Source organism: Balaenoptera borealis (assembly GCF_965194805.1).
Source record: "Balaenoptera borealis genome assembly, chromosome: 1".
In the NCBI taxonomy this organism is placed as follows: domain Eukaryota; kingdom Metazoa; phylum Chordata; class Mammalia; order Artiodactyla; family Balaenopteridae; genus Balaenoptera; species Balaenoptera borealis.
The window spans coordinates 49,992,029-50,019,684 of NC_138860.1; the positions used below are offsets into that span (position 1 = coordinate 49,992,029).

Genomic DNA, 27,656 nt, shown 5'->3' on the forward strand with positions numbered 1-27,656 from the left:
CTTTCTGTCCTTCCATTGTGCTCATTAAGAAAAGAACATGATTACTGTTTAGTTAAATGATTTGATTTTGGTGGGAGATTAAAGCGGAGGAGCTTTGATCTGTAATACCAATGCCAACACCTTTTCCAGGGATGTGGTAGCAGAAAACTGTGATCCATAGATTTTAATTAGAGACTTGAGACACAAAGCAGGTACTCGTTACCAGGCTGGCTTCCAGGGGACGAGCAGGGTTGTGAATGCATGTGCAGTGCAGGTCGGGAAGAGCGGCGGTAAGAGTCCCAGGTGCCCGGGCAGGTTCAGGGCCTCTGCCCGTTCTGCCTGCATCCAGGTGTTGCCTTCAGTTTCCTGTAACTGTATCTTGGGGGCTGTCGAGTCCCGGGAGAGCTGATCCTCGTGTCCTGCCTTCCAGATCGGCGCCAGTGGTGTGCCATCGCTGTCCTCTTCGTGGTCCTCCTGGTCGTGCTGATCCTCTTCCTAGTGCTGTGACAGCGGGGCCCCCAGGTCGCTTCCTCCTGCACAGGAGCCCGAGGGGAGAGGGAGAAGCAGTGCACGGTGTGCCCGCTCCTCGCGTCCCTCTCCTGGAAACACAGCCTGCGCTGACTTTTCTCTCTGTGACCTCACCATGGAGACCAGGTCCTTCAGCCCCGCTTGGGGGGGGGCTGGCGGGAAGAGGAAGTCGACGACTGCACACTCCCGGTGCCCCCTGGCCCTGATCCGAGGACAGCGGGCCCTGCTTTGCCCCCCTGGACCTCGCTCCCCCTGGAGGGCCTTCGAGGAATCCAGAAAAATTCGCAGACTCGGCTCGTGTTGGCTGTTGCTCATTCCATCCGTCCTGGCAGCTCTTTTTCCCCCCGCTCACACCCTTCCCCCGCCAGACAGCACGTGCTGGCCCATCCAGAGGCATCCATCGGGGATGCGGGCTCCTGGGTAGGTTTCACATCCTGTTGCGGCAGCGTCCCTTTGCCCCTGAAAGCTGGCAGTTAGTGGGGACAGAGGGCTCAGAAGTACTTTGTGACAGAAGATGCAGTGATTGGTTTTTCAGGGATAAGTGCTAGGGTGAAGGTGCTTCTCCGAGCGCAGTTTTTTGTGGTAGGAATAACCAATGGAGAAGAATGAAAAGCACTGAGCTTTGGGGGTGCTGGCAACTTGTGGCTTGAATTGAAGGGAGGACAGGGCAGCAGGACACAGCTGCAGAGGGCGGGTGAGGTCGCCAGGGTCAGGCCCTTGCTGGATTCATGCTGCTATCCTACAGCCTCCTGCCTAGAGGTGCAAGTTGCATTTCTAGAGTGACCCTTAGATGAGCAGCTCATGTGAGTGAACTGAGATCCCGAGGTGGTGTCGTTGGCAGTTATTTTATTCCTGCAGCACTCTGCCTTGGGGGCTGGGGGGGCAGCACGTTGATTACATTTACTCAGAAACTATAATGTCAAAAAGACTAGTTCTGGACCAGATTTTTCTTACCCTGTGAGTGACTGCAAGGATGGGTAGGTGAACTTGGTTCCTTTTTCCCTGAGATGACAATTCAATTTTATCATCCATTCAAATAACTGAGCCAATCCAAATTTAAATGACAGACGCTTCAGTTGGGTTTTAGTAGCTGAAACTGCTGAGACACTATACACTTCAAGCTTCTGATGACTTTTAAAATGCCTCCAGTGTACACATGTATATAGGATATTTTTATAACCTCCCTGATGAAAACCTAATATTGAAGTAGCAGCTGAACGCAGAGCCAGCACTTGGCATTGGAAGCTGCAGGTCTCTCCTCACTATCTTTTTTGCACTTGGGAAGCACAGCAACATCTGGGTAGAGTTCTAGCTTTGACTTCCATCTCCTCATCTCTTGGGGCCCATTCCTCAGCACGCTTTTTTTTCTTGTTTTGTTTGTATCTTGTTTTTTTGTGTGTGTTGGGCTTTTGTTTTCCGTGTGTGTGTGTGTGTGTGTGTGTGTGTGTGGTTTGTAATGATGTACTTGCCTAGCTAACCTTTGAATTGCACTTTTTAATAAATATTTGTAACAATTTTTTAAAGAAGGGTATTATGTTTAGGATCATGGTTGGTAAGGAAATCTGCCTGTTGATGAAAGCTAAAAGCAGGTTTATAAAATTAAAAGGGTGATTGACATCCACGTTTACACTCAACTCTATATGATATATAAGTTATTTCTTTTCAAATTAGGAAAAAAAGTGATTATTACAAAGGGCTTCAGGTGTAGGGTACTAGATTATTTGTTTTACAGAGTTTTGAGACTTTGTTAAGATAGTCTTCTACAAACTGAGGACAGGGCTGGTCCTTAGATTTGCATTAAAATATACACGTCTTTTTAAACATCCACGTGGACCTTGTCTCAGTACTGTAATCCCCACTTTCCACGTGACACGAAGCAGCTGGCTTCTTGATGAATTACAGGATTGCCCTGTTTAAATGCCATGCCATTATCTGGGTGTTACCAGATTTACTGTGCCCCTCGAAACTGACGTGTGTCAGCAGGGCCTGTTGGGAACACGCTGGCCATTAGTGAGTAAGATTCTCCCCAGGCTTCAGGGACCAAGTTTTGTGACGCCGAGGCTTAATTACTAAATGTGTGGGGATATTTAGAGTCAGCAGGCTCGCTGATTTAAGGTGTTTGCTAAACAGTGGCTGTTGTAGACCAGACTGAGCTGAAGCTGAAGGGCAATCTGTTGAGAAAGAAAAGTTGCTTAAAATCCCGTCACTGCGGCATTCTCCCTGTAGGGCCACTGCTCTTTCTGGCCTCTGGTTCTCCGATAGGTCGCCTCTTCACGTGTTTGTCGGAGCCACTTGGCCCGATCCTGGGACCCACCCTGTGGTACCAGGACAGAGCAGTCACTACAGACCAGTGTTCACTTGAAGACCACGCCCACCGCCCAGTCAGACTCCAGACTGGCAGAGAGAGCATGCCAGGGGCTTAGGTTTCCTCATCAGTGATCCTCATGCTTTGGGTTCCTTGCAAGTGGTCCCCTGACCCTGAGTGTGGACTGGGGGGGCAGAGTGGATGCCCGCGACACCCCTGCAAGGCTTAGAGGCGCTTCCTGCAGCCGTGGGGCTTCTTCCCTCCTTAAGCCTCTGTACCTCGTGCTGTACTCGTCATTGCTTAAAAAACTGGCAGAATATGATGGATGACAGAAAGAGCTCGATTTCTGTTTATTGGAAGAGCATCTCTCATCCACTGGTTTGGTGAGGTGGGGTGTAGAATGGGGGAATGAACCATGGAGAGCATTTGCCGGAGTGGGACTCCAGCTGGAAAACCGAAATACCTTTAGTTTTTGGTCCTGATTTTTGATCTTGTCTTTGTGAGAACTGTGAAAAATCACAATGCGCTCTGTGTGCCGCTACTGTGTGGCAATTGGAAGTCGCAGCATGCATGTTACATGAGGATCTTCACGCCAGAGCCGGGGGAGAAACTTGGTAACTTGCCCATTATTCTCTGCTTTTAGCCAGAGTTAAACAGACTGATGGGTCTGGTAGCCAACAACTTGGCAACTTCCACTCCTTCTCACCTCGTGAGATTAAGGGCTGCGAAGAAAAATGTAGTCTTAACTCCAGCAGAAATCTGTCTCTGCTAAGTGTTTTACCTTCTGTAAGTGAAGGTGGCAGAGCCAAGATTTTTCTTTTGGTAATTTCCCTGTCAAGTGAGACCATTACCACCTTTCTAGAGAATTCATAGCATTTGAAGATCTAAAACCAACTGATAAATATGAATTGCTTTCCCATTCTGGAATTTGGACCATTTGGCGTTACCTGTACACAGGACAAATTTGTAAACAAAACAAAATTCGGACTGTCTGGAAAGCTAAAGTTCTAAAATACAGAACGCGCTACCGCCAGTCCTCCCTCTTCGTCTAACTCTCGTTGGCATTTCTTCCACTCCCAGGTTTTTTAAGATTTTTTTTTTTTTGAAGACTGTTCTTTGTCCATCAAGAGCAGAGAGAAGGTGAAGCCAAAGGGTCCTCAGCCCCGCAGTCAGGTGGTGCTGTCCCCGACCACAGGGCACGAGGACAGGGCCCCGAGGGGCCGTCAGGTGCAGCGGCCTCTTCCTCCAGGGCCCCTGCTCCTGCTCGAGGGGCAACTTAGCCCCTGGGCTGCCCTGGCAGGAGGAGGTAAAGACTCTGTCCTGCCCAGCTGCCCGTACCCAGCTCCCAGCTTTCACAGAATATGCTTGTGCTGAAAACAAGGAGCTCCTGTCTTGCAAGGCCCGTGTCCGTCTGTTGTCTATAAAACGTGGGTGCCGTCCCACCATGTCTGCCTGATAATGCTCACAGGGAGGCTGCTGTCTGCTGTCGAGTCCAGAACCCCAGGAGAGTTCTTAGTAGAGAGGACAGCCCTTCAGAGCCTAGGACGGCACTGCTGTGAACCTGGAGACTGAAGCCGGGTGCCGGGTCCCCCAGGCTGGGGCCGAAGCGCCAAGCTAGCAGACTTCTGGGGTGTTAGCATCCCTGACGGTAGCCTCAGAAGGACTTACGGTCACTTAGCTCAGTAGTCCTCTTGCTTCAGAGTTGAAACGCTTTCAGCTCCCGCAGCAGACATGGGGGTCACTGGGTGGGGTGCAGTCCAGACTTGGCACCGGCGAGCCTGCACCCCGTCTGGACCAAGCTGACCTCAGTGACGTGACGTAGGCTGGTAGTGGCTTGTCACGCTCCCCCCTCAGCCCAGCCACTTGATGTCTTTTGCTTTTGGACAACCACTGGCGCTCTGGTCACGTTGCTGCGATCTCCATGCGTTGAAAGTTCTTTGTTATATGATATTATATAGTCTCTTTACTAGGACAGACGCTTGGGGAGGTGAGGAAAAAAGAAAAAGAACTTGGTTTCCCTCTGGCATAAGCTAATGTGTTGGTGTTGTCTTTCTTCTGATGTGACCATTGTCCAGAAGTGCCCTTCCCCGAGGCCGTGCAGATGGGAGCTGTGCTTAGACAGTGATTGTCCAATCACCTGCCCTACTGCTGGGGTTTCAGATGAACATTTCATGGTCCTGGTTTGCCAGCTGCAGCCAGACACTTTGTGAGAAAGTATATTTTACCTTTTTTTTTTAAAAAAGGTTATGAGTTATCAAACCCGGAAGCCACTTGATTATCCAGGGGTGTTAGAAACAAGACCACCTGGCTTTGCTGTCCGCTCACCAGAGCTCTTGGGCCTGCTCCGTGGCGGCAGCCCAGCACTCCACTCCAGCCCGGCTTTCCGTCAGCCCCGGGGTGGGACCAAGTTCAGGGCGGTTCTTTCCTGCTCTGCAGAAAGTAGGTTCTGGCTGAGACCCTGCTACTGGATGGGAATTGTGACGCCACAGTTAGTCGGTTCCGGGAGAGACAACCGTCCTAATCCTCAGGAAGATAGTGCGTCTGTGCCCTGTTGTCTGTGCGAGGTGAGGAGAGGCCAGGCAAGGTGTCCCACTAATAAGTTATTGGAACTGCCTTAAGTGCCATGCTACGACGTCCTGGCTGACCCAGGGCGGGAGAACGCTCAGGGTTGGGGGGTGGCCTGGAAACCGGAAAGGGCCAAAGAAAGCAAGCAAGCTGTAAATGATGATGGATTTGGTTTTTGTAAGTGGAAATAAGCTTTCACTGGCTCATTTGTAATAAAAAATTAATGTAATTAAAAACAGTGTAATACGTGGCAGTGCTCAGCAGGACTAAACCACTGTTTTTCTCTTTCAAGGATAAATAACCTTACGGCATTTTATTTTTAATTAACTAGAAGGTACAAACAAAAGAAGTGAGATCAAGGATTAGAAATGCAAACGCCGTGGTGATTTCCAGATGGTGCTTTCTCCCCGCACCCCCCAACACGAGAACAGTGCCAGAGCCCTGGTGCCAGCAGTTTACAGCCCCGCTGTGGGTAGATCTTGCTTCCTGTATGCAGTGGGTCTCCAAGTGTGGTGTGGGACCAGCGGCGGCAGCATCCCCTGGTAACTTGCTAGAAATGCAGATTCACGGGCCCAGCCCCAGACTCACAGACTGGGGTGGGGTGAGTGGGCTGTTTAACAAGCCCTCCAGGGGATTCTGATGCACAGTCAAGTGTGAGAACCAATGCTCCTGCATCGTGGAATTTAGGCTGCAGTAAACCACCCCTGTAAAATAAAACAGCTTCATGGCCTTCATTGTAATCCTGACATCAAACAAAATTTGATGACACTATAAACTTGAAAACTTTAAAAAAAAAAAAAAACTTGTGTTTAAAAAAGCCTCAACTAGCCATCCTTAAAAGTGATATTTTTACACCCTGAAGTTTATCAATAATGTTTCTTACTTCTACTCTTGAAATCATGTTACAACTGTATAAAGACTACTGTTCAGTATTAAAGAGAAATGGAGAGACCATGAACTTTGTCCTGGTTTTTGATTTGGTTGGTTTTTATTTTTAGTTCTTTTCATACCGAAACACAGCTCCCTCCCCTCCTTCCATCCCCACTAGTAAACACGGACACGTGCATATGTCTGGGGTGGGAAAAGTTTGTGCCTGGTGGAAGATGTGGATTCTAAATTGTTTTCTCTGGCTGAGCACGTTATATGAATTCTTAAACCCCCAAGCAGCCATACTATCCCTTTACAACATCATACGACACAGTTTCAGTTGGAATGAGGCACCTGGGGGGGCAGAGAGACTAGAACACAAAGGAGCTGAGTCCCGTACTTCCCTCTCGCGGAAGTGTTAACCAGCAAGGATAGTGCCCATCCCAGTCGGTAGCTCTGGGGGACAAGGCGACCAGGCTACGTGAGCTCCTTAGGGGCAGGGATCGTCGTCATCCCTTTTGCCATCATCATCCTCGCCCAGACTGACTGAGCACCTTCTGTGTGCCAGGCACCGTTCTAAGTACTTGCTGTTAACACATAGCACTGGAAATGGCTGTGTGAACCAGAGAGGTTTCTTCATCTAATAGTATCTCAAATCTGCACCTGGGGAAATTGGGGAACAGGTAGTTTCTCAAGGTCCATCCACTGGACCACATACTGTGCCCCCGCTGCCTCACACAGAAATTGGCCCAGCAGTGCTTCCCGAGTCCTCAGCCTGACGTCCCCCTGACCTAATAGCCAGAAGGGGCAGAGGCGAATCAACATACCAACCAGCCTCCACAGAGGAGTGAGTGCTTATTTTGAGAGTTACGGTGAGTATCTCAGGAGGAGGAAATGGTTCCATGTATCTCCTGATAAAAGCCGATCGCCTCCCTGTACCCCAGGGGGCAACGTGGACCACGTGGCGTGGACAAGGGGAGAAGCGCATCCCCACGGCTGAGCAAGAGTGCTGTTGTTCCCAAGGTCCCACTGGCTGCAAGTCTTACACAGAACTCCTGTTGGAAGTGTTAAAAGACGAGGCCGAGGCCCGAGGCAAAAACGGAACTCACAGGACGGGAAGACCCATCCGTGCCACCACAATGTTTTCACTGTCCAAGAGGACACGTTTCAAGTCACTGCGCCCCCATCCTTGGAACACTGGGGTGTCAGTTGTCTGGGAACAGGGCCCCCACTCCAGGGTGCCGACAGCCAGAACGCAGCGGCGGCTCCTGTCTGGTGCAGGCAGAGCCTGAGCACGAACGTCCCCGCCAGTACCTCTCAGGGAGGGAGTGATGGGCTCCAGAAGCCGCCTTGGACTTGGACATGTACTCGCAAGGCCAGCCTCCCTGACCTCTGCACTGCCGCTTCCTCCCTCCCTTTCTCCGTCCTCCCTTAGGGACACAGTTAAATACTTCGTCTCCATTCACAAAAGCTCATGGGATTGGCCAGCCTTTGGGAAGGGGTCATCAACTCTTCCAGAAGCAAATTTCTCAATCTTTGTATCTCATTAGTAGCTAAGAAAGCTAATACTTCTGGCCAATATTTGATGAGAATCTGATGTGCCAGCAGGTCTTTGACCAAGGCCTTAGGGACATGTTGAGGAAGTAAAACACTGTTTTTTGTTTATTCTCACAACCCCATGAGGGAAACACTGTTTTTTTGGTTTTTGTTTGTTTTTATAAGTGTATTTATTTATTTATTTATGGCTGCCTTGGGTCTTCGTTGCTGTGCGCAGGTTTTCTCTAGTTGTGGCGAGCGGGGGCTTCTCATTGCAGTGGCTTCTTGTTGCAGAGCATGGGCTCTAGGTGCAGGGGCTTCAGTAGTTGTGGCATGTGGGCTCAGTGGTTGTGGCTCACGGGCTCTAGAACGCAGACTCAGTAGTTGTGGCACACGGGCTTAGTCGCTCCGTGGCATGTGGGATCTTCCCAGACCAGGGCTCGAACCTGTGTCCCGTGCATTGGCAGGCGGATTCTTAACCAGTGCGCCACCAGGGAAGTCTCAAGGTAAATACTGTTGAGGCCCATTTTATGCCTGAAAACTAAGGCACGGAGCAATTCAGGAATTTGCCCAAGGTTACAATCAGTAAGTGGTAGAGTCAGAATGGGAACCAGGTCTGACTGGACCATTATGCAGCCTCCCTGAAAAGTCACCATCCAGGTTTCAGGGGTGGCAAGCAGATGTTTCTTTCAGCAAGCCATTGTTCTAACCAGAGAAACGGTAGAGTACAGCTGAGGAGAGGAAGAGGGATCAAATAACCTGCAGTACAAGTTAGCAGCGGATGAAAGCATTGAACTAGAAGTGCCGAAGATAATGATGGACACCAGCCACCTTGGACTACACCATAACTCGAACCCTATAAGCCTACTGTAGAGTTCAAGAAATCTGGTCAAGGATCTCAAGCAGTTCAGCCTTGCTGATGAAATGTTCTGGAGCTTTTGTTTATTTGGCTGGAAATGTGCAAAAAAATAAGTGAGGCAAACATATAAACTCAGAAAAGCCTGGAGACAGTCTGGGGAGCACAGGATGAGAAAGCTGTGGCATCTGAAGGCTGCTGCGAGCTCCCGTGGCTGCCAGCATTCCTTGTTCCTGAGATAACACCGAGCTGGAGGGAGGCTAGTGAGCCTGGGGCTGGCTCTCCTGGGAAGCCCTTCTGCTCACCAGGTGCAGTGGGGCCTCCTGCCTGGGGCTCCCATTGTAGCCCTTGGCACACAGGTTTGTCTCTTTGCACAGCTGTAGCTGCCTCCACCCTGGGTATGTGGGCATCGCAAGGGCAGGGCAGGCCTCTCCCCGGTGCCCGGCATCTGGCCAGACCCATAAGGGCAGCTTCACACTGTGAGTTGGGGCCTGAGTCCAGATTGCAGAAGGACAAGACAAAGGCGGGCCCAGCAGGCAGCCCAGCATCCACAGGAGAGCCCGGATACCCTCCAGGCCTGGCAGGACAGCTGTTAAGCCCTGGCGCCGTGGGCAGAGTGTCAGAGCCAATCCCAGCAGCCCCTTCCTCGGGGCCCAGCACTCCGACCTGGCCAAACCCGCAGCCTAAGAGAGCTGGGCAGAGCTGCCTGCCAAGGAAGGCTGTTGCCATTTCTAAGCAGGTGCTCTGGCTCTACAGGAAAAGGAAAACTTCAGAGAGGATGATGGGGAGGGAGGGAAGGAAGGGGACCAGGTGAGAGCCCAGCCTTTTCAATAGCTCTGGAGGCAGCCTGGGGACTTGGGGTGGGAAACAGGTTGGGCAGATTAGCCAGGGAAGTCCAGTTGTTGCCAGGTAAGTTTGGTGGAGGACAAACAAGCAGTTCTATGGGAAAAGAACCACAACGAAGAGCCCTTGGTACCAGATTCTACGGGAGCTAAGGGGAGGGAGCCACAGCATGCAGGAGTTGAAACTGAGCAGGACCCTGTGGGGCTCCTGGGCACAGAAGCCTTTCTGTCCCCCATTTCTTGTTTGAAGGGAACAGACTCCAGCCTCCATGACCTTCCCCGAGTTCCAAAGGGCAGATTCGAACAGTTGCTAATCAGAGAGGGGAGGGGATGCAGAGACAAGGGAGGAGCAGCCAAGAAACAGTAGTGCAGCCTCGGGGCAGGTCCTGGTTCCGCCTCAAGGGATACAGTAACAATGTCTTTGAGCTCTTCGACAGAACTAAAACCCCTAACAAATGGAAGATGTTAGCATTCTTCATTCCAGAGAAGACCCCCTGAGGCCAGATTAAAGGAACCAGGAGATTAAAGGAGTGCAGGCCCTGCACACACCCTAATCTTATCAGCAACCCCACCCTTGAACCACTGCTATAAAACTCCTCACCAAATCCTCCCGGATTGGGACACACAGTTTTCAAGGCACGAGCCTGCTGTGTCCCCCTTTGCCTGGCAAAGCAATAAAGCTGTTCTTTTCTACTTCACTCAAAACTCTGTCTCCGAGATTCCATTCGGCACTGGTGCACAGGTTTTCAGCATCAGTGTCAAGGAATGCTTCCCAGGGCAGGCACCTCTGACATTTTTGAAGGCTGTCTGGGGTTGGTGGGTGGACAAGGGGAAGATGGCTCCAACAAAGGCACACAAATAAGCTAAATGAATGGGTGGATGAATGAATGCGTGGAGTTGGGGTGTGGTGGAACCAAGAAACCAACAACTGAAGCTCAAACCAATAAATGCTCACGTGAGACTCCTGCTGCCAGAGGCCAGCCTGGAGGACCAGGAAGTCCCATCCAGTCACTGCATTCCACCCCCAGGGCACAGGCCTCCTCTAGATGACAGGGATGTAGGAGCAAGGAGGCCTCTTCCCCCCAGGGGCCAGGTGCATTCACACCAGCCTCCAGGCCAGTTCAGCAGCTTCCAAGTTGGGCAGCGCTGGGCCCTGAGGGCAGAATGGAGGGGCCAGCCTCCCAGCCTCAGCCCCAGGGCCTGTTCTATGCCACCCTCAGAGCATGGCCAGAACACACTTCAGATTACAACTCAGGACACACACATCTGAAAGAAGCGTTTCCCACACAAAACCTACCCTTGCCTTGTGCGAGGTGGCCCTGTTATTTTTTAATGTTGGTCTTTCTTTAAAAGATAGATTTTGTGACCCACTAGTGGTTGTGCCTGCAGTTAGGGAAACACTGCTCTGTAAAATGATTTGCCCGCCCTACTCCTCTCCCCCGCGGGGAGGTGGGAGCGCCAGCTCCATTTCCCTGAAGGAAAACCCAAGCCAAGCCCCCCACGCCGTCATGGTGAAGGTCACTGCGGAGCCGGGGCTCGCGAGCTGCTCGCGGGCGTTCGGGCCGGTGCGGGGGATGCTTGTGGGCCTCCGACGGAGGTGAGCCCCACAGGGTCCCAGGAAGGTTCATGGACGCAGGCGGGGAGTTGCAGAGGGCCGGGTTCAAATCCTCCCTCCGCTAATTACTTGCTGTGTGACCTTGGATCACATCTTGGATAAGTAATTTAACCCCGGAGTTTCGGACTCCTAGTTTATAACACGGAGATAAAGTAGTCCCTCCGTCGCAGCGTCGCCGTAAGCATTCAGGATTGTGACCATTATGTCCCCAGCAGAGCTCTGGAATACTTGAGCAGGCAGAGCAGGGTGGGAGACGGCGCAGCGCCTGCGCGTCTCTGAATTCCCAGGTTCACCTTGATTTCCAAAATTCGAGCGGTGCCTGCTGTTCCTCCACGAGAGCCCTCGGGGCACTGCGCGGACCGGGTCCCCATACCTGCGCCCCGCCACGCGTGCCCGCCCCTGCGTCGCCTCGCTGCCCCTCCCGCCCGCTCCAGCTCGTTCCCCCCGCCGCGCTCGGCACGCCGCCACCATCGCCTTCTTTGAGCCGGGCGCGCGCTCCGTGCAACTCTCCAGGCTGCCCTCTCCCCCCCGCCCCCGCCCCCAACGGTGCGTTCCTCGAGGCTAAAGTGAGGGTCGTCTTCCTCCCGGCCCCGGGCGCCGAGCCAAGCGTCCTGGGTGTGCGGGGTGAGGGGCGTGTAAAACCCCCAAGAACCCAGCCCCGTCAAACTCCAGGCTCCAACCCTCCTGCGGCTGTGAGCGCGCCTGCGCCCGGCTGGACGTCCCCAAGGGAGCAGCGCCCGGGCGCATCCCTGGCCCCGCCGAGGCGAGCAGCCGGAGGCGCGGAGACGCGGGCGGGCGCGGACCGAGGCAGGCGGCCTGGAGCGCAGACCGGCCCCAGCCTCCTGCCGGCGCGGCGGGGGCCTGCGGGTCAGCGGAGGGGCGGGGAGGGTGCGGCCGGCGCAGAGCCCCACCCGGCCGACCCGACTTGCCCGCGACACCCGAGGAACAAAGTAGCCTCGCGGGGAGGGCGCTGTGGGAGCCGGGTAGTAGCCCGCACAGTCGCCCCCTGGTCGCTGTCCCGCGACACACCTCGGTCCCCACGCCGGGGGCACCCGGCCACACCCTGCCGAGGAGACGCGCTCTCGCCTCCCACCTGCCCCTCCGCCAACAAGAAGAGGCGCCCCTTAAAAAAAAAAAAAAATCAGCGTCGGGGCGCCCTGGCCTCCCAGGCCTGCCTGGCGAGCACTGGGCCCGCGGTTTCGGCTGGAGGCTTCGCAACTTGCCATCCCACCCCACCCCGCTCCCGTCATCCTAAGGATTTGACGTCACGCCTGAGGTTAAAGGTGGTGCCACTTTCTGTACCGTATTGTCGCAATGTCAGGTGCCTACCTGAGCGAAGCGAGGTCTGGACACATAGCGTACCATTACACTGCCACCGTGTCTGAGCGTCCTTTCCCTTACCTTCCCGTGAGTTCCTCCTCCTTTTACAAAGCCCTGTTTGGACGCACTTCCTCCCCCTGCCTAAGCCTGCCTCGCCCCCCGCCCCGCCCCCGTCTCCCGCCCCGCCCCTCTCCACTAACCACTGATCCCTCTCAGGCTCTCGCCCAGGGGCTAACCAGGTGCTTCCTCCCACTGCACCACCAGGCCAGGTGGGAATGTTTGATCTTCCCCTAGCCTCTGGCCTGGTAAGGTAGAGCCCGTCTTTCTCATCTCTCTGAGCTCCTGCCTGGCGCCTAGTTGACACGAGGTTCTAAGTAAGAGCGTTCTGATGGTCCTGTGGGAGGCGCGGATGACGCAGGGCTGGACATAGCTTTCTAGGTCAGTAGTTCCCCAGGCAGAGCAGATGGGGAAGGTCACACAGGAGGCTGGAGAACCCAAAGCCCCCTCCCACCCGCACAAGTCGGGGCCCAGCATCTTACCCCAGGAAGGAGGGCCTTCTGCCTCTGTGGAATTAGAGCAAGGCAGGTCTACTTCACACACAGCTCAGAGTGCCTCCCTCCCTCCCTCCCCCTCCCATCCAGCCTTTTCTGGCATGGGGGGAGCGAGCTGCAGTAGGAAGAGTGGTCGCTGAGTCAGAGTGCCGGGTCTGGATGGCCTCTCATTGCTGCTAAACTTGACTCTCCATCTGTGTAAATGAAGATAATAAATGGGACATCCCAGGCAGGATTATTTTAAGGACAAAATAAGATGTGTCAAGAGCCTGACTCCCCACCTGGGATGTAACAGATGCAGCTGCTCAGTACCTCTTAGAGACCTTTCCCTGCCCAGTCCCAGCCCTAGCACCCCGCCCCCGCTTCCATTTCTTCTCAGCTGAGGCACGGTATCGGTATCATTATCCTCACCAGAGAAAACAGAGGTGACTTTTGCCCCAGAAGCATTTTTCAACATGAAATTTCCCCAAAGTTTTATGACCACAAGGCCACAAGCTGGGGTAGGGGAGCCACTAGGGTTTCCCCACTCCTGTAGTTTCTGCTGTGGGGCTATTTCTTTGCTTTGGGGGCCCCAGGCTGGTCTCTGAGGTGTCCCAGCACCCTCTTCACATCCTCAAGGCCCAAGCACTTGTTCCATTGGTCCCTCTGCTCACCTGCTAGAGCCTCCCCAACCCCCCTTCATCCCACCCCCAGGCCAGCCCAGTCTCCCCATCCTGCAGTGCTGGGGGGCTCTGGGAGCCATGCTTTCCCCCTACCCTCCAGGGACAGTAAAGAGGGCTTTTAACTGGCTCCCGCTGATAAGGCCCTAGGAGGGGAGAACACTCACTGCACACACACTCCACAGGATTGCCTGACCCCTTCCCCCATCCTCTTTCTCTCAGGCCACATGTCTCCCTCGGCGACCTTGCCTGCTGAGAGCTGCAGCAACACTCACTTTAACCTGATTCTGTTGTGTTTTTATCACAGCCTGCACCCAGCCAGGTGTAAAGCAGCCCTGGGCTGCCCACTCCAAGCCTCCCCCATCCCCATTGCTCCTATCCGAGGCCCCTTAGCTCCATTCTGTCTCCTGCTCCTAAATGCACGTTGCCCAAGGCTCCTCTACCAGCCAAAGGATGATCTCTGGAGGCTTCTGCCTCAACCCTGGCGTCACCCCAACCCCAGGGGCCTCCCCAGCCCTCCCCCTCTGGCATGCCAACACTGCCCACTGCTGTGCTTGTGTCCTCCCTCCCCCTCCCCTCCCCCTCCTCCACCCCAGGCCCCTGCCGGCTAGTGAAGGTCAAGTGAGCATCCAGCCCAGAATTTAGCAACTCAGAGTAGGATTAGTTTCAGCGTTGTTCTTTAATAATTTAAGACTGACACACAGCCATCTACTCCCAGAGAGTCCCAACCCTTTGGGCAGTGGACGCGCCCAGGCAGGACAGCCCATCCCCCTGCTCGTGCCCCGCCATCTCCCTGCCAGCGGCCCACCTACAGCTGCCCTCAGGGAGTCTGGGCAGAGAGCTTGTGGCTGGGGACAGCTTGGCACCAGCTGCAGCCCGTGTCCAAGGTCACAGGAGAAGGAAGACAGAGGTCCTCATGGCCAGGCTGTGGTGGGGGGCAGGGCTGGTCTGGCCAGTCCCACTGGCCACAGCTGCACTTCCCTGAACTTGGTGTTGGTTTCATTTTGTTCCTTCAACCTTATACCACAAAGATTTCCCAGAACTTCCTAATATTCTGACTACCAGATAACATCTCCTAGATGTTCTCCCACCAGACCACATGTGCTAATTTTGGGTTTGGAATACATGGTGAATGGCTGTAAGGCTGTTACTCCAGGACACTTTGTCCATTTCTGGAAAAAAAGCAAAGGTGTTGAATGGGAGCTGGGAGAAATGAGACTGAAAAAGGCGGGCTCAAGGCCAATATGGCCAAGTACTTTCTTTGGCTCTGGAGTGGGAGGGGCTGGGGGAGCCCTTGACAGTGTGGGATGGGACCTGGGGGTAAGGCGATGCTCAGGGACCAACCGAAGGACCCACTGAATCTCTCCTCCCCCTGCCAACAAAGGTGCAGGAAGATGTTGACAACACCTCAGGCCTGGTCAGGGCGGAAGACCCATATCTTTTCCCCGGTTCTGCATAAATTAACATCCTTAAACAAAATACACAAACAGGCTCCTTCCCTCTGCTAAAGTGGTCAGTCACAGAAGCCCTGCCAAGGCCCAAGGGGTTACGTGCCACCATGTTCATTTTCAGTAGACAAAGCAGCTTTATGTAGTGCATTCCCAGCCACCCCCTGGGGTGGTTCAGAGTTTCCAAGGGGGTGACGGTGAGGGCAAAGGCACCTCTGGGTCACCGTGGGACAGGCCTCTGCCTCAGCACACGGATCGACAAGCTCTCCGCGTGGGCCAGGAGCTCCCTGATGTGAGCCAAGCCCAGCCCTGCAACCTTGGCCCCGTTCACCTCGAGGATCTCATCCCCCACTCCCAGCAGCCCCGAGTACAGCTTGGCCGTGCTCTCATCAGCCATCTCCTGCACGTAGAACCCTGCAAAGGAAAACAGGAGAACTAACACAGGAAATCCAAATCAAAGACATGCAGCTCTGTGGAATGCTCAGGTGGATGCTGTTTGGGGTGGAGGGGAGGCAGGTGCTCATACAGGGCACTACACACACACACACACACACACACACACACACTCTCCCTCATTATTCCACTTCACAACCGCAACTGGCTTTATAAATAGATACAGTGTGCCCACCTCCATGGTATAACTTCATTTCTCTGTCTCCTCTTTTAAAATCCTCCTAATACAAATAATGCTTTAAGCTGTTATTATTCATGTACACCCCAGTGTGAATGAGCTAATCTTATCTTTTTCTGGGATAAGCTTTGATTGTAAAATAGGGAGGAAAATGTTGAAAAATTGAGACAAAGACCTACTACATGCCTGGCACCCTGCTAGGTGGGATTCACAAATAAGACCCAGCTGCTGCCCTCAAGTAGCTGGGTGGTGGATGGTACCACTGGAGTAGCGAACATGGCTGAGGTCAAATCCAAACCTGGTTTGCTTCACAGGATTGTCTGGGACTAGCCCTGGCCTCAGTCTTCCTCGGATACGGTTCCTTACTTAGGATTCAGAGGCTTCTGGGCAAAAGCCCAGGAAACATAGAAGTTCTGGCCCTGTGTTTAAAGTCATCGTGGCTCACTTTTCCCTTCTTCACACATACTCTCTCCCCTCAGTGACCCCAAGAGGCCCCACCTGGCTGGGACCATTCCCTGGGTCTCTAAGGTAGGGTGAGCCTGGGAAGAACCTGCTTCTCCTTTCCTGGGGTTCAATTCGAGGAACTCAGTGGAGCAGGCTCTGGAAGGCTCTGGAAGCCTCGGGCTGGCTGGGCTGGGCTCCCTCGCTACACAGTGCAGGATGGTCCAGCTGAGGGAGCCCCTCTTGCCTCAACTTCTGCTGAAAACCTTTCAAACTCTCCGTCAGCTGCTTCCACCTGACAGTAAGGGAGCACAGGCTCTTCCAGGGAAAGCCAGGTGCCCTCCATCCGGACGCACCGAGTGAGCGTGGGTGTGCAGAGCTCAGCCCCTTCCGCGGGAGGACTGCAGGGTGGGGACCCTATGCCGCGACAGCCCCTACAGGACTCACGGGGTCAGGTTAGCGTTGCCTTAAGCACCCTCGCTGCTCCCCAGCCTGGACTTGGCTGGCTGATTAGAAACATTAAGCAGCTGCCCACCCCTGACTCCCTGCTTCCTCTTCCTAAAATCAGCTTCCTTAGAAGGGACCCGAAAGAGCATCTCGTCTTGTCCCCCAGTCTCCGGCTGGAAGCCTTTTAAGATGTCTTGGACGAGTGCAAGGTCATCTTCTTGTCTGCCCAGCCCCCAGGAGCTTCTGGCCCCAACAGAAGTCAAGCTTTTCAGAGCCCACCCTCTGAAATTCGGGTTTGAAAGTGCATTGAAACCTCCTCTAAGGCACGTGAAGGTTTGCAGCTCTGGCTGTAGCAAATCGGATCTGTTGACATACTCCTTCTCCCTGGTCTGACCTGTGGAACTGCCTCTCAGTGCTTCTTGGCAGAGCTGAGCCTTTCCTGCAAGGCCGGCTCCCTCCTGACAAGGTCTGTCTGCCATCTTGGCTGCACAGGGCTTTTCTCTCAGCCCTTGCCCTATCCTTTCCCTCTTCTTTCTGGGTTCTTTAACAGCTTGTCTGCCCTGTCTGCGTGTTGGCGGCATGGGGAGAGGCAGGTAAGGAGGGCAGGGGTGGAGCCGGCAGAAACGGCTGCTGTACCGCAGAACATGCCAGTGGGGAGTGATGAGAAAACCCAAAAGAATGCAGCTGGAGGACCAGACACTGCTGTCATGCCTGGGGTAGGTTTCACAACTGAAAGTCACGACACAAATATGACAGAGAGACTGCTATCGTAGGCATTTACTGTCTGCTGGAAACGGCCTTTGTTAAGGATGTATGATCTCTGTGTTGTATTCAATTAGAAGCAGAAGGCGAAGCCTGCTGTTCTCACATGCCTGTACAGAATCAGATGTGATAGCCGGCAAGTAACACCAGCATCTTGATGTTTTAGTGAGGAATGCAAACCAGCCCCAGCTCACGGCCCCTCTGAGGCCCAGGAGAAGTGACCCTTGGCTGCTGGAGCACGGCCTGTGGCAAGGAGGCACCAGCACCAGCCATGTTCCATGTGTGAGGGGAGCTCTGCGTGACATCCAGCAGCCAACTGCAGCAGTAGGAGCAGGGCACCAGCTGGGCAGGACAGGGAAGAGCTTGCACCAACTAGGTGAGGGGCATCCTGGGGAGGGGGCCAGGGCAGAGCCCAAGAAGCTCTTGGTCATTAGAGACCCCTGCCCATCAGCAGTCCATGACAGGGGATGGGGGAGGGGGTCCCACTGCCTGCCAAGGGGCCTAAAGGGACTTTTGGGGAGGATGGGGGGCATAGCAGAATGGCCAGTTGGGTATGATCTCACATTGACAGATGACTCAGATCATGTCTGCCCCCGTCTGGAGTTCTACTCCCCCAATACACATTCTTTTTCTGAAAAGGGAAGGGAAGAAATGGGCCAGGCACTTTCCCATGTACCTCACTGAATGCTCCTTATGACTCTTCCAGGTAGGGTTTCATTAGCTTCATTTTACAAATTAGAGACCTGAGGCTCAGAGTGGGTAAGTAACCTGCTCAAGGTCACACAGCCAGCAGAGGCGCTGGAGTACAAACCACACTCTGTCATCTAACTATGCCTGCATGCTGCCTCTCTGGGAGAGCCTGTCTCCCTCACCGAAGGAGAGAGGAAGCTGGAGCAACGGGCAGAGTGGCTAACAGCCCGTGGAGCACTTTGCAATGGTCAACATAGGCTCACAATGGCCATCTCCCTGTGAGGACAGACAGGCACCCTCCTGAGGGCCAGAGTGGGGAGAAACTCGTCCTCCCTTCCTCTCGCACTCATGTAAAATCCATCAGCAAATAGTCAAAACTACCTTCAAGTCAACCAGACCCCGGCCACTTCTCACCACCTCCACAGCCACCCCAGTCTAAGCCGCCACCACCATGTCTTTCCTGGACTGTTGAAATAGCCCTAAAAGTGGTCTTCCTGGTTCCACTGTCACCCCACTAGGGTCTATTCTCAACACAGCAGCCAGTGAGCCTGTTAAAGTGTTCAATCAGAGCACGTCAGTCCCTGCTCCAAGCCCCTGGTGGCTCCGGTCTCACTGGCAAGAAAGCCCCTTCTGCCCTCAGCTCAGTCTCTCTCCCCCATTTCTGGGCTCAGCTGTCTCCCACCTTTCTGCCCTCAGCTCAGTCTCTCCCCTTCACCCCTCTCTGTCCAGCTTGACCTCCTTGCAGTTCCTCCCACAGGCCACGCTCATTCCCAGCCCTCAGGGCCTCGCACTGGCTGTTCCCTCTGCCTGGAACACACTTCCCCAGACACCACATGGCCCACCCTCACCTCACTCCAGTGTCTGTCTGCTCAGGGGTCTCTTCTCAGAAAAGCTGCCCCACCGGTACTCCCACACTCACTGCCCTTGGGCCTTATCCTGCTTTATTTGTGTTTGTTTCTTAGTACTCTTCGCCATCTGACATACATATAACACATTATATGTATATATAAAATATATAAATAAATATAAATAAACATATATATATATTTGTAGATACAGTCTAGCTTCCTCATGAGAATGCGTCCTCCTGAGGATGAGGATTTTCTCTGTTCCATTTACAGCTCTATCCCCAGTATCTACAACACCCAGTAGGTGCTCAACGTATATTGTTGAAAAATGAATGATGGAACATACGCAAGAACTCGCTGTGGTCTGCAACTCTGGCAGCAGGCAGATTTCAGCCAGCTAAATAATCTTGACCTAGGAGATCAAAGCAGAGGACTAAACCCTCCGCGGCACAGCCCAGCCAGGGCAGCTTTGAGCGTGTCTTTCTGTGTCTGTCTCTCCCTTTCTTCCTCCTCTCTCTCCTCTCCTTCCCACTCCTGCACGTCTGTCTTCCTTCCTTACTCATCTCATCTGAGAAATGTATGTCAAGGTCCCTTGCCCTGTGATGGATTCTGACCCACAGACCTTGGGTAAAGGCCTGGGGAAGTCATTTTGCCCTGCAAGATTCATGGGGCAGGGCTGAGAGCCGGCCGGAGTGCAGAAGGATGTTCACAGCCCCTCCCTGATCCTGCCAGCACTGAATCAAGACCTAGCAGGCCGCCCAGCCAGGGGCCTGGAGCCAGGATACATGCGAACAGGCCCGGCAGGAGCCAGCCCTGAGGGAGGGGTCTGGATGCACAGACAGGCAGGCACGGTCCACGTGCCCAGACATACTCCACAGCTAGAGGAGGGGAACCGGTTAAACACACCAGCCACGTCAAAGGGATCCAGAGAACCAGCCAGCACAGACAACCTCCCTCGGGCTCTCCAGTGAAAAGATGGCACTGAGATTCTGATTTCAAGATGGACAGAGGGACAGTGGAGCAAGCCTGCCATCTCTACCCCCTTGAGGGGAGAATTCCAGTCCTTTCTCTGAGAGGCTCTCTGAGTCCAGAGCTCATTGTTCAGCCAAAGACAGGAAGCGGAAACAACCACAGCCAGAAGGCACTGCAGTGGTTTGCCAAGGCCCCAGGGCTGTGGAGCCAGAAAAGGGAGGCGGGGGGTCCTACCTGAGTCCCGGCGTCCATTCCCAGAGGCCACACAGAAGCCGAAAGTGCCCTCCGGGGAGCGCTGTAGCTGCAGCTGGCTCGTGCCATCCGGGAACACCTCCACCATGCGGCCCACGGCACGAGCCAGGCCCGGGGCACTCACGTCCTCCACGCTGAGGGAGCGCCGGGGCGGCGCCTTGGCTGGCCTGTGAGGGGCCGCAGGCGAGTGAGGGCAAAGAGGGCCAGCACTGGGGCCCAGCCCCGCCCTGGCTGAAAGACGGCGGAGGCCACGAGCCAGGGCTGCGCCTGGCGGGTTCCCACAGCCGTCTGAGGCTCCGCAGAGCCCGCTGCAGACCCAGAAGCCCCTCCCCCAAGAGCAGTGGTTGTTAACCTTTTTAGGTGCAGAGATCTGAGAATCTGGCGAAAGCTTTAATTTTACATAAAACTTCCAGGAGTTAATGGACCCCCTGAAGTTCCTCCATGGAGCCCCGGGTAAGAGCAGCTAGCCTAGCAGGTCTCATCAGAGAGGGTGGATTTCTCTAGGCAGGGTCACAGGGCGAGGGCCTCTTTGGGGGCCCTGTCTCTGGATCTTTAGTCAGATCTTTAGCTGGGCTGAGGAAGCTCCCTGAACATTCTGATTTCAAAATGTCATTAGATAGTAGAGGGATGGAGGAATCAAACCTTCCAACTCTACAGAAACCCCAACCTCTGTCCAGTTGCACAGGACAAGGGCACCGAGGAGTGGCCTCCAAGACCCCTGACGCAACTGAGACACAGGTAGCCAGCCTCACTTTCTCTTTTAAAGGGACCCCCCCTTGGGCCGTGCTGCTAAGGCAGGAAGGAGTTAAGCATATAACTCCACTGTCCATGCCCTGGGTTTACACTCCAAACCACTTGCCCACTCTTACCTGTCAGCTGCATTGTGATCCCCTGGCTCCCCTACCAGGTAGAGGTTGGACCGGTCCACCTTGCCACTCAGCAGAGAATGGAGGTTCTGAAAAGAGGCAGCTTTCCGACGTTGGCGAGAGGGTGACACCTAGTGGGAAAGGCCCAATATTGCAGGTGAGAAAAGCCACCTGGCAAGGGGTTGACAGAGAGGGGACCCCAACCATGAACCTGAGGGCCTGCTAAGAAAGTAATGGCACAATTTTTTGTCATTACTTCAAAGTGCTTAACAGGAATAACCATAACTTACTTAAGGAGATGGGCCTATGTAGGTGTTTTGAAGCTTCCAAGTAAAAAAAATTGGGGGCTGAAATAACAACTGAATAGGGTAATGCTAATTATCTCACTTATTAAGAAAATCTAATTTCTTCCTTGATTATGAAAAAAGGGTGAAATCAAATTAATCACAGAATAATAAACACAATTGTAGAGTTAAAATCTTAAATAGTTTGTGATTCTTTAGTATCCCTTTTATGATCACTGACGTTAAAAATGTTATCAAGTATGCACCTTAAAACACTGTGCATTAAAAAGATGGACAAGACGGAAGTCCCTCAAGGAGTTCGCACCATGATGGGGGTGAGGTGAGCATGGACAGGTCAAAAGCCCTAAATGCATGTTGTAAGTGTGAGGCTGGAAGCACGGACAACGCTGTGCAGGGAAGCAGAGACAGACTCAGCTCAGGAGGCTCCAGGGCACTGGAGGAGCTGACGCCTGGGCGGGGCCTGAAGCATGAGCTCTCCAGGTGAAGACGGAGGTGGGGTGTTCCAGGCAGAAGAAATAGCAGATGCAGACAGAGGGAGATGGGAGAAAGCATGGATGTTCTGGAACATACTCATGGTCTAGGTGGCTGGGCTGCAGAGGTGATGGGAGAAAGGCTGGAGCCGAGGGGCCACACCCGGCAGGACCTTATATGACCTGCTGAGGAGCCACTGAGTGATGTTAATCAGAAGAGTTACAAGGTCAGATCTGTGTTCTAGAAACTGACCCAGTGAGGAGGCTATTCCAAGGGTGGGGGTGGGAGGCAGGGAGAGGCCGACTTCTAAACAAATACCGCACACATTATTTATCACATTGGAAATCCGTGCTCTCAGGAAGATGTATTATCAAGAAGCTTAAGAGGGGGCCCTGACCTTGCCTCAGGGTTCCGGCGGGCCTTCTGGGAGAAGTCAACTCAGAACAAGCAGGAAAGACAAGCAGGCGTTCCCCAGGGAAACGGGGGAGGGGAGAAGGGAGGAGCCTTCCAGATGCAGGTGCAAAGGTCAAAGAGCCATAGCCACTAGAGGACGTAGGAGCAGCCCACGTGGCGAAGGTGCCCACTGCCCACTCAGGAGGGCAAAAGGAAAACCAAGCCAGGGCAGCAGCCATCCACCCTCTCTCCACACACACTTGTCAACACAACAGTCTAACAGGAAGGTGTTCACCCTGAGATATGTCATGAATATACCAGGGTGAGATGGAGTCTTCTTTCATGTTCTCTTTTCAGTTCTTGAACAATTCTTTCTGCTGCGCAGTCCTCCTGGCACTTGCTCCCACTCTTTCTTGGCCAGCTTACTTCCTAACTTTGCCCACTTGGCTGACATTGCCCATAACCCCTCTCCTACACTAACGGGCTTTCATTTCCCTTGGGTTTACAGAGATTGAAGCTTTGATGGCCATACATCCTGGCACCACGGCTCAGACACACTGGGGACAAATCTAACTTCATGAGAAAAGCAGCAAATTTCTGGAGCACGATGCCACTCTAGGCTTTTGTCCCCAGCTTGACATGGCTTTGCTTTTGTTTCTTTGTCTTCCATTCATTCATCCAGCAAATATTTATTCTGTACGGGGTGCAAGACAACCAATGGAATTTTCATTCAGCCTGCGTTCTCTTCCCTACTTCAGCCTGAAGAATGAAAGGCTCCAATGCCCCAAACTGCAATCGCCTGCTTCGTTCTGCCCAGGGGTGGGAGCAGGGAAGAGAAGAATAGACATGATACCTGGAAACACCTGGACTAGAACAGCACTTTCAGAGACATAGCTGAGAGTTAGGTGCTACTGTTGGTTTGCTGTTGGTTTATCCTCTAGCACGGGGGAGGGGGAACTTCAGCAGGTTGCCCTGCATTCACTCACTCACTCACTCATTCATTCACTGTGTATTGAGTATGTCTACCATACTAATCATCATACTAAATATTTGGAATATAAAGATCAAGTAGTGTCTCCACAGGGAATCACATTCCACCGAGGGGACACAGACAAAAGTTAAAATACTATGTGACAAGTTCCGTGAAGGAGGGAAGCACAGGATGAGAAGGGAAGACAGAGCAGAGGTGCCCAGCTCAGCCCAAGGAGGGACTGGAAGCGGCTTCCTGGAGAAGGCAGTGCCTTCAGTGTTGATGGATGAGCAGACATTAGCAGGTAGAGAAGAGCATTTCCGGGGAAGGTTCAAAGTCAGACTGTGTGGCCTGATTACAGAACTGCAAAGTCAAGGATAAATGGGGTCAAGTGTTAGAAGAGTGATGAGATGAACGCAGTCAGATCACAGAAACCCTTTGGCAATGTCGAGTGACCTGAACTTTATCCTGGGGGTGATAAGGGACCAGTGGCAGGTGTTCAATGAGGGGATGGCAAGGCCAGATTTGCACACCAGAAGGACCACTCTGAAAACCACATGGAGAAAGACAGGGCAGGGATGCTCATCAGGAGGCCGTTGAGGTGATCCAGGTGTGAAGTGATCTGTGCTAGACTAACAGAGTGGCTGTGGCCACGGAAAAGGTTCCAGAACGATCAGGCAGTCGACACCAGGACTGGGCAGAGGTGGCAGAGTGAGGGCGGGGGTCTAGGATGAGCCCAGGCTGGGGCCGCGGGGTGGAAGGACAGAAGCTTGGGCGCTGCCCACCCCCACTGCGTCCAGGGAATCCACGTCTCGCGGATGGACTGTGGGGATGCCAGTAGCTTCTCTTTCTCCACCTGGGACTCCTTGGGCAGCACCCTCAGCACTTCTTTCCTCCTTCCACCTTTCATTCCCATGGTGGCTACACCCCCGCTGGCCTCACACACCCCTCGGCTGGGCCCTTGGGACTCACCGGATGCAGGGATTGTAACGATGGGGCTCTCTTCATTTTGGGGGCGCTGGTGTGTGAAGCCGGGCTGGGCGCAGGGGGCTGCAGCTGCTCTACACTGTAGCTGCGGGACTTGCCCAGCTTGGGCCTTGTGCCCTGACTTGTCAGGGCCAAGAAGAACTTTTTTAGCCCCAGGGTGGAGGAGATGCTGCCGCTGCTTTTCTTGTTCTTGTCAGAAGGCGCAGCTGAGGGCAGGCTGGGTCCCACACTGACCCCTGGCAATGCTCTGAAACGCAAAGGTGGACATGAGGTGGGTGGGAGAGGGCTGGAGGAGGCAAGGGCCCATCCTGTGTGCCCCAGGTGGGCCCGCACCACTGCCGCACGGACAAAGTGACAGGCAGGCCGCAGAAAGAAAGGCCGCGCGGACTTCTGCAGGATACTCTGCTTGGGTAGCCTTTAGGGAGAAGCTCAGACAAGACCCTTGGTGTCACACTCAACTATGGGTTCACTCAATCGTCCATCCATCCAATATTTCTTCAGAACCTCTTCTAGGCCTCTTCTTGGCAGATAACTGGGGTATGTGATAAACATGACAGGCAAGACCCTTCCTCTCGGGAGCTTACAAACAACAGACTAGTAAACAAAGGAGAAAACCCACCAGCAACCGATGAGCAGGGTGAAGTGGAGAGTGACACGGTGGCCGGGGAAGGCCTCTCTGAGAAGATGACATTTAAACCGAGGGCTGAATGGCAGGAAGGAGCCAGTCCTGTCGAGCCCGGAGGTGAGAATTCCAGGGCAAGGGAACAGCTGGAATCACAGCTCTGGGCAGGAAGAGGCTCAGTGTGTGGTGGGTTCAAGGACATAATGGGGCCAGGTCCACAGGACGTCAACATAATGAGCAAGGGGGGAAAGAGGGGCCAGATGGGGTCAGACAGGTGGACCGAGGCCGGATTACACTGAGTGCTATAAGCCAAGGTAAGGGGTTTGAATTCTATTCCAAATGAGAGGAAAAACCATTGGGGGGTTTCAGCAGGAGAAATGACACTATTTAATTAAGGTTTTAAAAAGATACCTCGGACTGTTGTATGGAGAAGGAACTGCAGGGGCGAGAGGGAAGGCAGAGAGCAGGAAGGGACAATTAGATTTGCACAGAAAGAAGGAATGCACTGAGACCCGGAGAAATGCCGTCCAGGTGGCTGCAGGAGCCGAAGAGGACTTGCCAGTGGATGAGGGTGGGAGAGAAGGGGGAGGGGGCAGCCAAGATGACGCCCTGAGTCGGGGCGTGAGCTCTGTGTGGATGGCGGTGTGCTGTGTGTTTGCCGGGAGGAGGACCCGGGGAAGCAGCTTTTGTCGAGAGTGATCGAGACTTCCACTAGGCCTTTCAGGCATCCTAGTGGAGATGCCGGGGGAGCTGGATACACGAATCTGGAGTTCTGGGGAGCACACGGGGCTGGAGATCTGGCTTCAGTGGCACGTGAAGCCTCGGGCTACATGTCACCAGGAATGGTGCGTAGTGGAGAAGAGAAGGCCCCGCCACAGGACCAGCTCACCAAGGCTCTGAGGCCCCAGAGCAAGGACTCAGACCCTCAGTGCTGGAGGAGAGCACGGAAACATGAGTGCCGGGCTGTTTCCCAGCCCAGAGTCAGTAGCAAGTCCTCTCAGACGGAGAGCCCATCCTGGGAGCACCTCTAGGGCTGGGACTGTCCGCGCAGCTGTGCCTAGCACAGTGCCTGGAGCTTCAGGCCATTCCGGGAAAGCTCAGTGAGCGAATAACCACGTACACTAGACTGAACAGGGCTGGCAAAGGAGTGCTGGGGTGCCACGCTTGCACCTAGTCTAGGAGTCCCCCGAGGATGGGGAGTAGTCAGCTTATCACACTACCACTCCAGGGGGTCTCTTTCCCCCCCCCCCCAGTGCCCTAATCCCCCACCTCCTGCGTCAGGGCTCTTGCTCCTGTCACTCACCGGGATGACACATGCCCTACAGAACTCGGCTCTGTCCTCTGCAGGCCGCCCTCTGGTTCCTGGCTGGACGCTGGCTCCTCTGAGGCCGGGGAGAAGGTGATGCCCTTGGAGCTGATGGTGCCAACAGCTGCTGAGGCGAGACAGCCCTGGAGTCCTCCTGCAATAGCCACAGCATCCCTCCGGTGTCACTGATCCATCCCCATGGGTCATGGGTGGCGGGGGGGGGGGGGGGCATTCGCAACCCAATGACAGAGGCAGGAGAGCCAGAGGAAGATGGAGAGAAGTGGGAGCCCCACGAGAGCAGTGGAGGCAGTGGTGAGACACACACGAAGCAGGGAGGGGTCTTACTACCTGCTGAACCCCATCACCCCCAGCACAGCACCTCGTGCACAGTAGATGAGAACTAAACCTCTGTGAAATGAAGGGCTGCTTGTGATAAGCCATGTCCCTCCTATATCAAGAGACAGTTGGGGTGGGGGTTGGATTTTGTATTCCTGGGACAAAAACCACACTCTTGCTGGCTGTGACATCTAACAGCTAAACGATAGCCACCGTTTTTGGAGCACGTGTGAAGTTCTAGACAATGAGTTAAATGTCCTACAGAGATTATTGCATGGGTTCCTAGGAGATGGGTTCTATCATTCTTCTCAGGTTACAGAGGAGGAGCCCAGGACCTCCTGGCTAATGAGAGGAGGAGCCTCACCCGGCCCTCTGCTCCAGGTCTCCAGCAGGTGGAGGCCAGGCTGCCCAGAAAGGTCAGCAGCTCTCAGAATAAACGCCCCTGGGCTTCCCTGGTGGCGCAGCGGTTGAGAATCCGCCTGCCAATGCAGGGGACGCGGGTTCGAGCCCTGGTCTGGGAAGATCCCACATGCCGCGGAGCAACTGGGCCCGTGAGCCACAACTACTGAGCCTGCGCGTCTGGAGCCTGTGCTCCGCAGCAAGAGAGGCCGCGACAGTGAGAGGCCCGCGCACCGCGATGAAGAGTGGCCCCCGCTTGCCGCAACTGGAGAAAGCCCTCGCACAGAAACGAAGACCCAACACAGCCATAAATAAAATAAATTAATTAATTAAAAAAAAAAGAAATTATTAAAAAAAAAAAAAAAAAAAAGAATAAACGCCCCATAGGAAGTGGGTAGGGGCAGCCAGCAGCCAGCCTAGAGCCCGCCCGAGGGAAGAAAACCACACCTCAGCACAGGGCAGGCGGGAGCTCAGGGTGGGGCCTGCTTCCTCAAGGTTCGTGTGAGCAAGGAAGGGAGAGGGAGAGTGCTTGCTCCCCACATGCAGTGGAGCGTGTGGCCGGCACACCCGGGGCGGGGCAGGGGGGCGCTCGGCACCCCATCCTCGGTGAGGTCAGTAAGGCCTGTCACCTCTCTGCCCTCTTCTCCTCCACTCTGTTTCCAAGCCCTGGTTTCCTCCCGAGCCATCACAGCCCCAGGGCTGCCAGAGCCCGCGAGCACAGGAAGGCAAGGCTGTGCACGTTGGGCCTGTTATCTCTGCCTAAGTGAGCGGCCGAGCTGCTCACCTCAGATCACAACATCGGGGATCAGAGCCCAGGGGCCGCCAATGCTCAGGATTTGCCCATGATATGAGGACCCCTTCCAAGGGCAGAGTTGATACCTTCTATC

At 54.0% G+C, this 27,656-nt stretch overlaps 2 protein-coding genes across 9 annotated transcripts in view; one reads left to right on the top strand and one right to left on the bottom strand.

Annotated features, from left to right (window-relative positions):
- Positions 1-27,656, top strand: part of STX6 (syntaxin 6) — a 74,915-nt gene that overhangs the window by 38,466 nt on the left and 8,793 nt on the right. For 2 of the 8 annotated variants that reach the window (XM_082396009.1, XM_082396013.1), the window contains one exon: positions 17,519-17,728. In XM_082396009.1, coding sequence (XP_082252135.1) covers positions 17,519-17,728 — 210 coding nt within the window. Of the gene's footprint in view, positions 1-409; positions 2,034-5,248; positions 6,336-17,518; positions 17,729-19,163; positions 20,056-22,657; positions 23,930-27,656 lie in introns of those variants that run through there. The other 6 variants (XM_082396016.1, XM_082396010.1, XM_082396011.1 and 3 more) reach the window with 5 other exon arrangements.
- The window catches only part of KIAA1614, a 37,573-nt gene continuing 24,200 nt past the window's right edge, over positions 14,284-27,656 (bottom strand). Inside the window, exons 6-10 of the mRNA XM_082377911.1 lie at positions 26,032-26,188; positions 24,092-24,353; positions 20,984-21,111; positions 20,097-20,281; positions 14,284-15,485 (exon numbers count right to left, since the gene is read on the bottom strand). Coding sequence (XP_082234037.1) covers positions 15,292-15,485; positions 20,097-20,281; positions 20,984-21,111; positions 24,092-24,353; positions 26,032-26,188 — 926 coding nt within the window. The 3' untranslated portion in view covers positions 14,284-15,291. The remainder of the gene's footprint in view (positions 15,486-20,096; positions 20,282-20,983; positions 21,112-24,091; positions 24,354-26,031; positions 26,189-27,656) is intronic.